Raw genomic sequence first — 15,421 nt, forward strand, 5'->3', positions numbered from 1 at the left:
AAGTTTTCTCAACTATTGCAATTACTGTTCAACACATTCTCATTTAGCTTCCATTATCATTTGTGACAGAGGTTAAAATATTGCTTTCAGTGCCCAAATGATGTTATTGTAGGTCTTAATACAGGTTTTGAAGGTAATGATATTCATACAAAATAACTACTATTGATGCTTTTCAACTGAAGGATGCTTTCAGGAAATACTCAAACTACTGCTTTCCACTTCACTATTAAACACTACAGTATACTAATTTAAGAATTAACTATGCATTGGTATTTACCGATATAAGACGTGATTAAAATCTGTCTTGTTCCCCAATTTTGCCCATTACTTCCACTTTTCAAAGTCAAAACCACTGGACAAGTATTTACAAAGAACTTCAAGGAATGCAATGCGTAGGCAGTTCTTTTGTTCTGATCCATGATGAGAGAAGATGTCTCATTTTAGTGAAACGGTTATTAGCGAGAGACTTCATACCATGAAAGAAGGTATGTATCCACAAAATATTAAGGAATCTCTTGTGTCAAGACAGAGTTTTCAAATTAAGGAAGAAAGCAAGTCGGGGGGGGGGCGGGGAAGAAAAAGTTAAGCTAGAGGACTACATATCCTAAGGATCTGAGATTTGACACAGCCATATTTGTTGTTCTGTTATTACTGCTACGGAAGGGAGGTGGGAGCAAGCAAAAAGTCCCACTCAAGTATTGGTTTAGAACTTATGGTCAGACAAACTGTATGGCTATATAACACAGACAAATTCTGTCACAGCAAAATGTAAAATTATTTATTTTCACTGTAATTGTAGTACCATCTCAGGCATTACAAATAAAGTTTTGACTTTTAAAGCATTCAGGCATTTAAAAATTAAAGCATTCAGGAAGAAACAGGCATTTCCGTTAGTTTCATAGGGTCCTACTTTCATCTGTAGGCACCCGAGTACCTTCAAAAATCTTTTAAGATCTACATCATACGTTGCTCCTTCACTGATGGATTTCTCATCTTCCAAACAACCTGTCACTTCTTGCATATGTCAATAGAAGGGTTGCTCTTTTCCTGCAAGACAAACAAACCCTCAAATTACTTCGGTTACAAGAGGTCATTTAAACAAAGTTTTCATGGGTCTGCTTATAACCCTTTTCTACTCCATGTACATTTAACAATTTGATATTTTTTTAATGCAAACAGTTCTACTTTCATTACTCAAAGAGACTTAATCTGAAATCTTCTTGGAAGACTTTGTCAACACAGTAACATCAGTTTGGTTTCAAATACTGAGCTATGTATAGGTAGCCCTGATCCCTACATCTCAAAAAAATCCCACTGTCTTTTGGGACAAATGCAACCCATAGCCCACTAACTGTAAGAGCAGCACCTCCCTTGTACCAGCCACTCTAGGGAGCTTTCTCCACCTGGAAATATAGCTTTCAGTCATAGATGGGCATATACTTCAGCAATAACTTCAAAAATTCAGAACTTGGGAAGTCTTAAGATGGTAAAGAACCACCTGAACACTCAATTCAGTGGCAAACTGTTGACAACCACCTGCTCCTAAATACAAGCTCGTTGACATGTTATAGAATTGACTGTTCATCATTAGAAATTTATTTGGAGGCCTCCTTCTGCCCCTTTTAAGCATCATTCATTTAATTTACACATGCATCTCATTAATCCCTCTGGTTTCTGTGCAGAAAAATGGGTGACATGGGATCAGTAAACACACTGGAATTTTCCCATGTAACCATGAAATCTGCTGCATGAAGGAAACTGAAGTGCAGAGGAAAGAGGATGGATAATGGAACAACTGAATACCACTTACTGTTCAGCGTAAGTAAATTAAGTGGTTTTGCACACTCCACTGAAAACAAGTCCTGAATAATGATATCATCAGGATACAAACATTCTACTATCATTTCTGGTACTGCTCTATGAAAAGAGTACTGTCTTTAGGTGACTTGTTATCAGGATGCCACAAGCAAAACTGCACAGAAATCCACCTCAGCTTACCTTACAGATCTTGAGAACAGCAACGTTAATTTCTCACTATCATGTCAGCTCTGCTACAGGATGTCCTTAAAATTAGTCTGTATCTCTCCCACTCTTCTAGAAACCACAAAGGCTACGAGGAAGATTTTTTTTTTTCTTTTTAACTAATGGGAACATCAGTAAGATCTGATGAAAGAGACACAGCTTTCACAGCCTCCCCAAACAATTTTTTTTTTTTTTTTTTTTCACTGTGTGGGTGACCAAGCACTGCAACAGGTTGTGCAATTTCTCCACAGAGAGGTTGTGAAGTCTCTGCCTGCGAACATATTCAAAACCTGACTGGACGTGATCCTGGGCAACCTGATCTAGCTGACTCCGCTTGAGCAGAGGAGGTGGACTAGGTGATCTCAAGAGGTCCCTTCGAAACTAAATGATTCTGGGAAAATTCATTAAAAGCTACCAAAAACATGCTTAGGAAAGAAAAACAAGTAGAAAAAAAAAAAAACCAACCCAAACCCAAACCAAGGCTGTGGATTATAATTCTGTCTCATCACTAAACAGATTAGTAAGAAACAGCACCTGGAAGACACTGTTTGCATCAAAACTAAAACTGTTTGTACTTGTCCTTATAGGCTTTCCACTATTAATCAACCTGTTCTCTACTTCAGTGCAGAATGCTCAAACTCTGACACCCAGTCTCAATAAGCAAGGTGTCACACAAAGCAGGCAATTTAACATGACAGACTGATGTCACCATACAGCACCAGAAGGAGCCTGAAATCACTGCTTTTTCTGGATAAATTTGTTCTGAATTTATTTTCACTTTTTCTTTGATTCTACATGCCTTCTCAGACTACATGGTCAAGAATTATTAAATGTTTTTCCTCCAGTCTACATATTATAAGTAGTATTAAGAAAAATCCGTAACAGGCTCAATTCTTTTATGGGATATTGGGCTTGGGCTATTCTCATTTGAGATAAACCCTCTCCTGGAAAGAAAAATTGCTTACTCATTGTCAGTGTTTTAAGAGGAACTATACACCCAGCTCCACATTCTGAACAGACAGAGGCCTCGCCTATTTCCATGTTGACTAATCAGTCCTGTATTTCATGAAAGTCTCACTAGTAATGTCTTCCAAGAGATGCAGCTAACTCAGAAGAGGAAGTAATGCAGGTCTTTGTCCCGTAAAATGTTTGTAGTTATTGGGGTTTTTTTCTTCTAATTTTGAAATGTGTTTTATCACTCCTCATTCTTGAAATTCAACATGTATCTTTTCATACCAATGTATGAGACCTGAAAGTAAGATCTATTAGTTGACAGGCCAAGTCAAGTCTAAGGCACTCCTGGGTAACATTCAACTTCTATTCTATTTACAGATTCTTATATTTGAATTCCTATACAGAAAAACTTAACAACTCCAAGTGCTGCAATCTTTTTATAGAAACTGACTAGCTGGGTACAGTTCATGTGTCTGTGTCTCACAAATAAAATTTTTATTTCAGTATATGGCAATGGGATTTCTAACAAGGTTCATATATGTTAACTGAGATCTTACAATGATCTTGGAAACAATGGCAGTTTTTAGCTTTTCTTTGCCAAGAAGGAAACTGCTTAGTGAAAAACAAGCTGGTATATCCATACAGACATGCAAAATACATCTTAACACAGTCCACATCCAAAGAACTTACATGTTTAATTCATGTTAATATGCCTCCAAACAAACTCCCAAACTACTAAAAATTCAATGTCTACACTAAAATTCAACAGTAGAATACAACAACAGACAGTTTTATCTTATATTAACAGCAAAACATTCATTCTAGTCAATGCAGAAAAAAAAATGCAGACTATCACTGATCAAGTTTCATGCTTATAATGTGGAACTAACTTCTGAAGTAGGACTGGCAAGCTAATAATATCACCTTTATATACTAATGAGACCAGTATACTTGCAATACCCTTTTCAACACTGTCTCCAAGATCACAAAGCAAATCACCAGCTTTTGCTTTCTTTTAATGAGAACAGGATTTTTTTCCTTTAGCTTCCTATTCAAGCATCCGTACTTTGTGCTTAAGACACCAATACTGATAATTAAGTGATACGCTTTGTTATTCTAACCCAACATCCTGACTAATAAAAGTTTGTAATTTACCCATCCCCTTCTGCAGCTTAATATAATCAGAAAACTCACTGCTTTTTTATCTGTATGATAAACTAGCATATGCAGGTGGGGGCTTACATATATATGACTAACACAAAGCAGAGGAAAGACTTTAAGAGCAGGACTCACAAACAGTGAGACACTCTTATTTCTAAAGACAAGACTGTATATAACTGGATACACTTATGACATCATCTTACAGACATAAATCCTCCAGTCCCAAACAATCTCTTAAAACACATGCAACCCATCTTGGCTTGCACCAGTTTTTACTATCCTTCTTTCCCTCTATCCAAATTATTTGCAATTTAGCCATGTCATGAGCAATTTTAGAGTTCATTCGTTCACCGATTCCATTTCTGAGGGGGTCCTCCTTTACCTATGAACATAACTATGTGAAAGGGTATATATTATCAAAATTTGCCCCCCTTAGAAACTTGAGCGACAGAAGAGGAGGGAAAAGAAGTTAGGAAATTCAAGAGCTGAAACTTCCCTATCTGCAGGCAGGTTTTCAAACAAGTAAAGCTTTCATCTTGAGGACGAATAAAACAGTAAGACCAGGGAAGGCTGATTACTGTCATATGTTAGTTTAACTTTGCTTTTCCAAAGAACAGAAATTTAAGAAGTTTAAAACTGCCCTGAATTATAGTCAACACAGTAGTCATCTGGACATACTTCTCCAGGACAGGAATATTTCTAGAAGAACTACACCCCAATGGCCTCAATAGCAGTCTAGTATGTAGCCTGATTTGGTATTATAATGTTCATACCCAAGAACGTTTTCCCACACTTGGTGTGTGGAATGCCAACCACTAGATTTTTTTCTCTTAGCATACAAAGTGTTTGAGGATTATTTCATCTCAGAGGTTAAGGTGGCACTCCTGGACATCCTTCCCATTCATCATTCATTTCTCCCCAACAACACAGACCAGAGCTGATAACACAAACTGCATTAAGCTCATTAACAGTTTTGTAGGGGACACTGACGGCATGGACAACTTAAACACTGGAATCAGACTTTCACAAAGCCAGAAATTTATCAAGATTGTTCTCTTTTATTTTGAAAAGACAGAGATGGAATTCACATAGAATACCAAAGCTATGCACTGTGATTTCATAATAGAAAGCTTTAATATGATTTCATACTGACTTTACATTTGGAAACATACCTTATCTTTTGCCTGAAAACAAAGAAAAAACCCTTTTCCTTTGTATGGTACCTGCCATGGTAAGATGCCAAATACTGACTGAGGAAGTTATGTATAAAAGTAACAGAGCTGAACTGCACAATCTGTCTTTTGAAGGTTTTATCAATTTGGCAGGGTAGTCTGAAGAAAAATGTTCCCTATCAAATGGGTTGTCAAACCCTCCATGACTGTTTTTATAACTTCACTTAATACGAAAAATGCACTTACTGGCTTTTCAAGAACAATTGGATGATCAGGAAGAAACTCTGGCTTCTTCTGAGAGAGGGAAACACTGGAAAGTTTCAGAAGGAAATCTCTGCTGTATTTGATCCTTTCTGTGAATACACAAAATCACTAAGTTCAACATTGTTGTTTAAGGCATTAAGGTTGGGAATTCAGAGAACTGGTTTGGTTTCTTACAGAAGGGTGGAAATGCTGCATGTGGAATAGAAAAATCAATATTAAAACCAGCAGTAATTTAAGTCTGACCTTGCATCAGGGTAATTTGTAGTAAATTACAGAGCATTTCACCTTAACTCTTATCAAATTGACTTAGTAAATATGGAAGACTATTCCAAGCTAATAAGGGTTTGTTGTTTTAACACAAAAGAACAAAAAAAAGGTGAATCCAACCTTATACTACAGACTCCCTATATCTTGTTCTAATTAACAGAAACACCACAAACTGGTCTTGAAACCCTAAAAAAATCTGTTTATAACTCACACAAAGTGGCACACATTTCTATGGCACAGATAAAAAAACCGGAGCGTCTCTTTTCTTGGTGCTATTAAGTTGATGTCTTTCAACAGCTAAAAGTAATTATGAGATCTTCTGCATTTAAACTGGCAAATGGATCAATACCAGTGAAACAGTTTTGAGGGTTTTACACTGAATCATCAAGAGTCAGGGGCTTTGCTTAGAACGTGCATGTTATCATTCGAGTTTGTACCAATATCTCTACTCTAGCATAGCCTCAGATATAATACATCTACCCATGTCCGTATTTTAAGCTGACATTCTTAAACAAGAGCAGAAACAAGAGAAAAGGAATTAGGCAAAGAAGGGACAAACTTTATCTCTGATCCTCGGTGACAAAGAAGTTTATTCCTTTAGGAATAATGGGCCTCCTGTAAGACTGTTTGGTGGATGAGGAATTGGCTGGACGGTCACATCCAGAGAGTAGTGGTCAATGGTTCAATGTTCAGATGGAGATCAGTGACAAGCAGTGTCCCTCAGGGGTCCGTATTGGGACCAGTACTGTATAATATCTTCATCAATGACATAGACAGTGGGATCGAGTGCACCCTCAGCAAGTCTGCAGATGACACCAAGCTGAGTGGTACGGTTGATACGCCTGAGGGACAGGATGACATCCAGAGGGGCCCAGACACTATCCAGAGAGACCTGGAAGTGAGCCCATGTGAACCTCATCATGTTCAACAAGGCCAAGTGCCAGGTCCTCCACGTGGATCAGGGCAACCCCTGGTATCAATACTGGCTGGGGGATGAAGGGACTAAGAGCACCCCTGCAGAGAAGGACTTGGGAGTACTGGTGGATGAAATGCTGGACACGACCCAGCAATGTGCGATTGCAGCCCAGAAAGCCAACTGTATCCTGGGCTGCATCAAAAGAAGCGTGGCCAGCAGGTCAAGGGAGGTGATTCTGCCCCTCTACTCCACTCTCATGAGACCCTACCTGGAGTCCTGCATCCAGCTCTGGAGCTCTCAACACAGGAAAGACATGGACCTGTTGGAGCAGGTCCAGAGGAGGGCCACAGAAATGATCAGAGGGATGGAACACCTCTCCTACGAGGAAAGGCTGAGAGAGTTGGGGTTGTTCAGCCTGAAGAAGAGAAGGCTCTGGGAAGACCTTATTGCAGCCTTTCAATACTTAAAGGGGATTTATAAGAAAGACAGGGACAGACATTTTAGTAGGGCCTGTTGCAACAGGACAAGGGGTAATGGTTTTAAACTACAAGAAGGTAGATTCAAACTATATATAAGGAAGAAATTTTTTACAATGATGGTGGTAAAGCGCAGGAACAGGTTGCCCGGAGAAGTGGTAGATGCCTCAATCCCTGGAAACATTCAAGGTCAGGTTGGATGGGGCTTTGAGTGATCTGGTCTAGTTGAAGATGTCCCTGCCCATTGCAGGGGTGTTGGACTAGTTTTAAAGGTCCCTTCCAATCCAAACTATTCTATGATTCTAAGCGAAAGCAAGGAATTGACTGAGATAGCCATAAAAAGCACTTAATAACTGTAGAGACAGATAATTGAAGGCATACTACCACCTAACAGGTATCAAATGGAAATTATCTAGAACTGAAGGTACAGCTGGAAATAAGGAAATTTCACAGTGCAATAGAAGGGGGGTGGGGGGAGAGACTTATTTGTAGGTAGTACCTGAACAACAGGACCTCTAAAGTTGTGTTACTCTGAAGGAAAGGATTACAACAATCAGCCAACAAAAGCCTTTTGAAAATGAAGTGTTGGAAAAAGTTTGACATTATGGACAAATGTGGAGTAGACTCAGGAAGGCATCACAGAGCAATTAACCTCTAAAAAAGATCCAAAGTGATGGCTTATGTAAGACACCAGGATCTGATGAGAAGCAATTTAAGATCTTGTAGAACACAATACTCTCTACACACCGCAAGCAGAATCAATGAAAGGATCTGAAAGCCACCACCAACAGACAGAACTTGACAAGCCTGACACCAAACCAGATCCAAGGCACAGAACATTATTATATTTACCAAGATCAAGAACAGAAGAAACAAACCTGAACCTGAAAGGGGATACATGGAAGACTTATTTTCAAGTCAGTAACACACAAGAGTGTAGAATTACTGCTCAAGAACCTGGGTGATGCTAACCTCATACAGAGGAAAAATAGGAAAGGCTTAATAGAACTTAACAGAATTCTTTCAATTCTTGAGTACTACCAGCAACAGAACAAACCAAGTCTTCTGATATTACTTAAGGCTTGGAGATTACAGATGGAAATATGAGATGCCTGATTACAGGAAGACATTAACAGAAAAAATTGTCTCAATGAACCAATGATCTAACCTGTATTACTGTCACAGTTCCTGTGATGTGTTTAAGAATGAAGAATTAGGCAGGAAGCAGTGCAGAGAAGGACTGTGAAAATACATTTGGAACCTGACATTATCCATTAATGAAAAAAAAGAGTAAAAGTTTGGCTTGTTTAAACTACCAAACCATGACAAAAACACTATTATGCTTTATGAGTACTGAGTGACAGGCAGTACAGAAAGAAAAGCATAAGGAGCAAACATTAAGGACAGTGTTGACACAAGAACAAACTGTCCAAGACTAATCATAGAAGAAATTAAGTGATTTCTAACCATCAGAAAATTAGTATTTCAGAAGCACTGTAGTAAGAGTAGAAAAGGAAGCCAAACTACTAAGTTCTTAAATTGGTTGCATACAATAGTCTGTATGCCGTGACTGACCCCTGCAACAGGCTAAAGGATGTAACTCAAATCTGTACTTCCACACACAGAAGCCATTTACACAAAACCACGATTTTGTGTGAAGAAGCTTTTTTATGTTTGGAGTTTGTTTTTTCTTGGTTTTGTTTTGGCTTTTTTTTTAAAAAAAAAAGAGAAAAGAAAAAATAAAAAAAGAGAGACAGGTAAAACCTTATATATACAAGCAAGTCTACCAGTGGAGGCTTCCCACCTTAGTTATGGCCAAGTTTTAACACTTTCTCTAGAGTGGTATGTGAAAACCAGAAATGCTTCATATTGTTCTCAAATTGTGTCATGGAAGGAAGCCAAACTCTCAAAGCACTGGCTAATCAGAAAAAATGATACGCAGCCCACATCTCTTCAAAGTTTAACTGTCTTCCATCTAGAAAATACAACTCTGACACAGATCTCCATGCAATATTTTACCTTTTTTTGCTTCTGATTCATGCTCTTTTGGTTGACAGGACATCATAGTTTGAGTTAAGATCTTCACTTCAGTCATTTCAGATAACTAAAATAGGGAGGAAAGAGTTAACATTTTTTTGATATATTTCACAAAATTAAGTTACGGAGCTTATTTCCTTTAAGCATATTAGAACCTAAGGATGTATGCTTCTAAGTTTCTTAGTTAAAAATAACAGTTGTACAGTTTCAGTAATCGATTTTGCTTTCACCAGTCACCAAGATTTTGGACAATTAATACTTTCTCTGCATGAAGAAAACTGGATTCTGTTCATTTTTTCTACTCCTTGCAATTGAATCACCATCTTCTTTTCAGTATAATAACAGTCTGAAAAGAAACAGTCTTGCACAAATTACACTGTAGTCAGAACTGTAACAGCTGATGCATCTCTGACTTGAAGGATGAAGGTCCTGCAAAAAAACTGCAGAAAATTGTAAATAGGAATACTGGTAATGTAAAATGCCCGAGAAGTTTAATTTGAACCTGTATAATGTTTGTTACTCTTGATAACATACAATAAAGGAATAGTTCAATGACTGACAAAGCAGTATAGGTACGAACATTTGAGCCAGCAATCTTTTAGACAGAATTTTACAGTGCTATTGCTAGTTTTTAAAAAGAACACAATTATCTCCTCCTTTTCTCTTATCTCACCCAGAACACAGCCAGAAGCTGCTACACTGGGGAATAATAAAAGCAGGAAGTACTTTCCTTAAGACCAAAAGAGAGACTTGGGATTCTCTCACTTTGCAAAAGGTTTCATAAGCATCAAGACTCAACATCTACAGTATAACACTGAGTTCCTTCCAGATGCCAAAACCTTGAAGTGAGTGGTTTGGAAAGCAGTTGACCCTCAACAGTTTGTCCTGGTTCCCAAAAGGCTCCACAGGTTTGGCTGAGGAGTTTTAATCTCATTCTGAGACAGATTTTGGGAGGAGGGTGGGGGCAGGCAGAACTGAAATTTTGGGAAGCATTTGTCAAAAGTGAAAGAGATCCTACTTTCTGGACAGAGACAGCAGTTAACACTTTGTGCCATAACTGCACCACCAGCTTTCATTGTGTACCAAAACTACAAATTGTGAAATGGCAAAATATTTCTAGTATATTATCCACCCTGTTCGTACTTCCATTTTCTGTGGTTGAAATTTAGTTATCTTTTCCGGATTTTTCTAAAACTGCTGGGGAAAAAAATATGAAAAATCTACAGATTTCAGAGAATGAAATCAACAAGAGAACCATCCAGCAAATTCTAACTGCTTTGTGATGTTCAACTAGTCTTTGCAAATCTTAGCTATTCAAAGGCTCTTTCTAAGTACAAACAAGACATTCTCAAATCCACAAGAAAAAAGACATGCATGATAAAGCAAAATTTACAGCAATGTGCCACACAATGTCACCACAATATTTTTATATTTTTTCTTGCACCATTTCCCATCACATCATCCTGTCAACTGCTTTATAATGAGGAGTTCTATTATGTTTGGTTTTCAGTCCAAAACTTAGCATTTGATTTGAGTATCACCACTCACAACAATAGTCTTACACATGTTCCTATCTGAAATTCATCTACAAAGAACAGAATCCACCTATAAAGAATATCCCTAGAGCAGGGCATGTATTTCTGAAGCTAAACGTAATTTTTAAATGGTAGTGAAGAAGCAGTAAATTAAAACTGATACTGACTGATAGAGACTTTTCAACTCTCGCTACTTCAAGGAGATCTGAGGTAGTGGACTCAACACTCTTCAGATCTTCTGAAAATTCTTTGCATACCATGAAGTAATAAAAATTATTCTTTGGTTTAAATTAGCCAGTTAGGGCACAGTGAGTATTCAGGCACTTTCACTCTAAACACCAGTTTGGCGGAAATTCCCTAGAATCAAGGCTAACATCTTAGATACAAGGACTATCACTGTGCTCATTATTAACAGTGTCTCTTCTCCACTTCCTCTAAGGCTTAAGACTAAAAGATGACTAGAAGTTCCTCAGATAGCAGTTTTAATTCTGTAATTCATGGTTCTTTATACTCAGAGCTGAATCTAACATTGAACAGTACTTGTGATGTGCCATAATGATGATTCTTTTTTCCTGGCAGAAGTCTAAGCAGCTTTAAGTGCGCATACTAAATATCCCAGAGTAAAGCAGTTTGGAGAACTCAGTCGCCAGATTCTTCTTCAGTTCTTTCACAGCTTTAAGAACCTGGTTTGTCAGAGTTGGTTTTTTTTTTTTGTTTCTAACTCCTCTTATTTTTTAAAATCTATTTATAAGTTAGTGGCAAATACAATCTGCTTTACTTCTTCAAATCTTCATCATTCATCATGTTTTCAAAAAAGTAACTTGCATTTCCTGTATCCTAACCTATAGCAATTTCTCTCCAATAGATGGTCTCTACATAAGTCTATGACTGGTATAAAAAGTCGTAACAAGTTGATTTCCTTTAGCAATATTAAGTGTTATGTCAGCAGTTGTTCTTGGTTTTCACCTCACAGTGTGTTTAGTGTTGTGCTCATTTATATTCTGTAAAAGGAAATATATTGGAGGAAGAAGGAAAGGCAATGAGGATAATTAAAGTGTTATGATTGTAGATACAGAGCACTACTACTGTCTTGCCAAAAAGGCAGTAAGATTTAAAGTACCCGAAATACAATTACAATTTTGAAGAACAAGTTCTTGAAGTACATATACAAGTTCTGAAACATACATATATATTATTCTAGGAATGGGGATATTATTTCACCATATCCGGAGCCAAAGAGCAAATGGACAACAACGTACAGCTTTCTCATATAATCACTAACGCTTTTTGAAGCATAGAGAATGTTCAGCAAGATTCATTAAAGACTGGTAATACACAACTCTGTATCATCAGATTCAGGTCCAGATATCTTCAGAACTAGATACTGAATGTTCCTACATAGAATAATATTCTGTGAAGTTGCTATGCCAGCCTTCAGGCCAATGCTGCCCATCAAGTAGGGATTCACAGGGTACTAATCAGGTGGTATTTGGAGGTACCCATGCAACAGCTGACAGTCCAAAGCATTAAAAACTTTTTCAATATCCTATGCCAAAGAAAAAGTTTAAAAAAGAAATAATACAGCTATACTAACATCAAAGAAATGCAGCACATATCTACATGTAGCCAAATACTAATGAAACTGAGTATTACAACACTGCTGACCACAAGCCTATTCTAAAAGGTAATAGTTTGTTCTCCTCCATACATATTGATCAAGAGACAAGCATTAACTGTTAATGTCCCTATGTGTGATCAGGGATAGGCTGCCAACACCTTGACTTTTTTTTTCCTTTTTTAATGTCAAAGGCAGCTTCCAGAAGCTTCATACAATAAAGGAAGGACTACAGGATTATTAGACCTCTTCTAAAATAAAAAATGAAGGCATAGACACTTGGCCTAACAACAATAACAACAACAAATTTTAAAACTTTCAATATACTTCGAAGAACATTCAAATCATGAAACATTAAGCATTTCAGTTGGAACACTACAAACTTCATTTTGCAGCAAACAGCTACAACCAATTTCAAGTTTGAAGGACACATTGTACCATGTCTAAAAACACGTATTTCTGGCAATAAAGCATTAGAGTGTGTCTTGGGTTTTTTTGAATGCTAAGGCCCATTTATTGCCCAGTCCAGCAGAGCCAATGAAACAGAACTACTGAATGCACTGGAACTGATTATCTAGTTTTGTGAAGTTTGCTGCCTCAAATGAATTTGTGCACGTGCCAACAAAACAAAACAAAAATTATGTCTAACGTTACTCTTTACACGTAATAAGCAAAAACTGAGTATGTGTACTTTAAGTTTAAAATAGCTGTCTTAAATTCAATGAAGACTAAAGAAACGCCACACAGACTTTCATAAGACTCTTAAATAAGTAACTCAGAAGATGTATTTTTCAGCTACTAGTGCATGCAAATATCAGGGAAAGGCATTCCTAAAACTCATACTTCTTTTTAACACTTCTGACACTGCTGGTTTATACCATACAGATTCAAGGACACTCCTAGCTGGAAATAGAGTTTACGTTTTATTTGGTAACATAAGGGATCAGCTGACCTTCAATTTATAGCACTCCAGAACAGACTCCATCAACTTCGTCATCTACTATTTACTCAATACTCACCCAGTCAACCTTACTCTGCAAACATACTTCAATGTTACTGGGTAATTCAGCCTGAAAGTTTAATGCACTGGCTGATGCCAGTGAAGATAAGAGAAAATATTAAGAAAATGTATTTTAAATAGACTCCGCATTTTTATTTCGTGATGCTTGCTACAAGAAGATCACTGAAATCCAACTGCAAAGAGATTATACAGGCATTTATTCACAACTTAAAAGCTCTAAATCACCACAGGACCATTGTTCCATTTCTTCAATGAATTTTAAACAAAGTAAGAATTTATCATGTCACTTCACTTCTGTCCACATTAGCACAACTGTCACTGTTTCTCTGGCCACCAAAAATTTGTAATGTAACAATAATAAGAGCTGTAATACTGCAATATCTAGAAGGCATACAGAGATTTAAAAACAAAACCAAAATATACACACCTGACATAAATACTGCATGATTTTTTTCTTAGGCTTGTTTGTTTGTTTTAAACTTATATGAAGGCTAGATAAGAATAGTACAGTGCAGTATATTGTAATTGCAATAAAACCTAAAGAATAATCTATTCCTTAGATTATGTGTATTTTATGTTTTCAACAGCAGGAGTCAACTAACCCAAGAAATCCAAATTTAATAGAGAATCCTGATCCAGCTTTCTGAAGCCAGAATTTCAGATGCCAAGCTACCATCCTGGTAGAGAAGAACACCACCAGAGTTCTGCATAAACCTAATGCAGTTTAAATTCAGATTTTCTCACAGAGATGATGTAGTAAGATCAACACAGAGGAAGATATTTATACAGCACTGTAGTTTGAACAAAGTAATTAAAATCCAAGTCATCTTACAAGTTGTTATTTCCTTAAAAGCAACTGAAGCTTTGGCAAAGTGAACTGTATCTTAGCCATGCTACTCACCTTGTTTAGAAGACAGATGATGCACAGGTCGTGCTGGCTGAAGGGATTTACCAATAAACTTTTTAGTTTCCTTTAACATTTTGAAGCATCACACTTTAAAAAAGCAGCAGAAGTCAATACAGAGCATTCAGTTTCACATATGGATGTTAAGTAAGAAGAACAATCGATCTACCACTCGTTAGTTGCATTTGACAAGAGGATACACTGTATTTTAGTATCTGGGCAGGAAAAAGAAGAAAGGCCTAACACAGAAATTTTCTTAGATGAGTGAATATGCCGGATAAAATTTGCATAAAGACAGAATCAGACATCTCTCTCATTTCTCCTTCCAATTGAGCTACCCTAGCTGCTTTTTTCCTGTACGTATGTCTGTACACTTGGAGAAAGAAGATGGAGACACGTGATGGAAATGAAGGTATTTTCTAACAATTTAATTCAATGGGGTTTTAATTAATTAACATCAGTGTACCCTTTACAGTCTACTGGCTGCACAAGAGTTCCTTTTATATATCTCTCTCTCTACATAAAATTGCATAATTGTTTCTTAATATCTACTTTAGTTAAATTAATAGAGTTTTGCATCTTCCCACTCAGTTTACCTGCTATAGAAGCACAAAAAACTGCTAAGGTGATGCTGGGCTGACAAATCCCCCACTATAAGCAAACCATCAGTCATAAAACCTTAATTTGTAATATCTATATCGTAATTCTTCTCCTTACCACCCCCATCTCATTTGTCAACTGGGAGATTTCATGATTTGAAGGAACTTCATCTTCTTTTAGAGAAAAAGAATAGCAGAAACAACAGTCAACACAATAATAATGGTACTGAAATTCTGTTTTCTCTAAGAGACTTTACAAGACAAGGGAATAATTGTTATAACAAAAATGATTTACAGGAAACTATCATGACTTCAGGAGTTAAAACTACAGAGATTATTATCCAATTCCAGTATAGAACAGGAAAAGAAAAGTAAGAAAAGTTAGGCTATTTCAAATATGATCCAGTATCACTCCCCACTTAAACTGGTCTTTGCATTATGGAAAGAAAAAAAAAATCATCTGACAATTTACTACATT

General features: G+C 37.0%; 1 protein-coding gene across 1 annotated transcript; it reads right to left on the bottom strand.

Annotated features, from left to right (window-relative positions):
• Positions 1-405: 405 nt before the first annotated feature.
• Positions 406-14,420, bottom strand: C3H8orf88 (chromosome 3 C8orf88 homolog). Its single transcript, XM_069779646.1, has 5 exons — positions 14,342-14,420; positions 13,439-13,509; positions 9,252-9,336; positions 5,556-5,662; positions 406-1,047 (listed from the first exon to the last, which is right to left on the bottom strand). The coding sequence occupies exons 1-5, from the start codon at positions 14,418-14,420 to the stop codon at positions 1,009-1,011; spliced, it is 381 nt and encodes a 126-aa protein (XP_069635747.1). The 3' UTR covers positions 406-1,008.
• Positions 14,421-15,421: the final 1,001 nt, after the last annotated feature.

Source organism: Haliaeetus albicilla, chromosome 3 (assembly GCF_947461875.1).
Source record: "Haliaeetus albicilla chromosome 3, bHalAlb1.1, whole genome shotgun sequence".
Taxonomy (NCBI): domain Eukaryota; kingdom Metazoa; phylum Chordata; class Aves; order Accipitriformes; family Accipitridae; genus Haliaeetus; species Haliaeetus albicilla.

What these genes read in the sequence shown, in the direction of transcription:
- C3H8orf88 (XM_069779646.1), bottom strand. Translation starts at nt 14,420, where the DNA reads ATGTTAAAGGAAACTAAAAAGTTTATTGGTAAATCCCTTCAGCCAGCA. An exon ending in TGAATCAGAAGCAAAAAAAG is followed by an intron (nt 5,663 to 9,251) that starts GTAAAATATTGC and finishes GTGTATTCACAG; the next exon opens with AAAGGATCAAATACAGCAGA. An exon ending in CAATTGTTCTTGAAAAGCCA is followed by an intron (nt 1,048 to 5,555) that starts GTAAGTGCATTT and finishes TTTGTCTTGCAG; the next exon opens with GAAAAGAGCAACCCTTCTAT.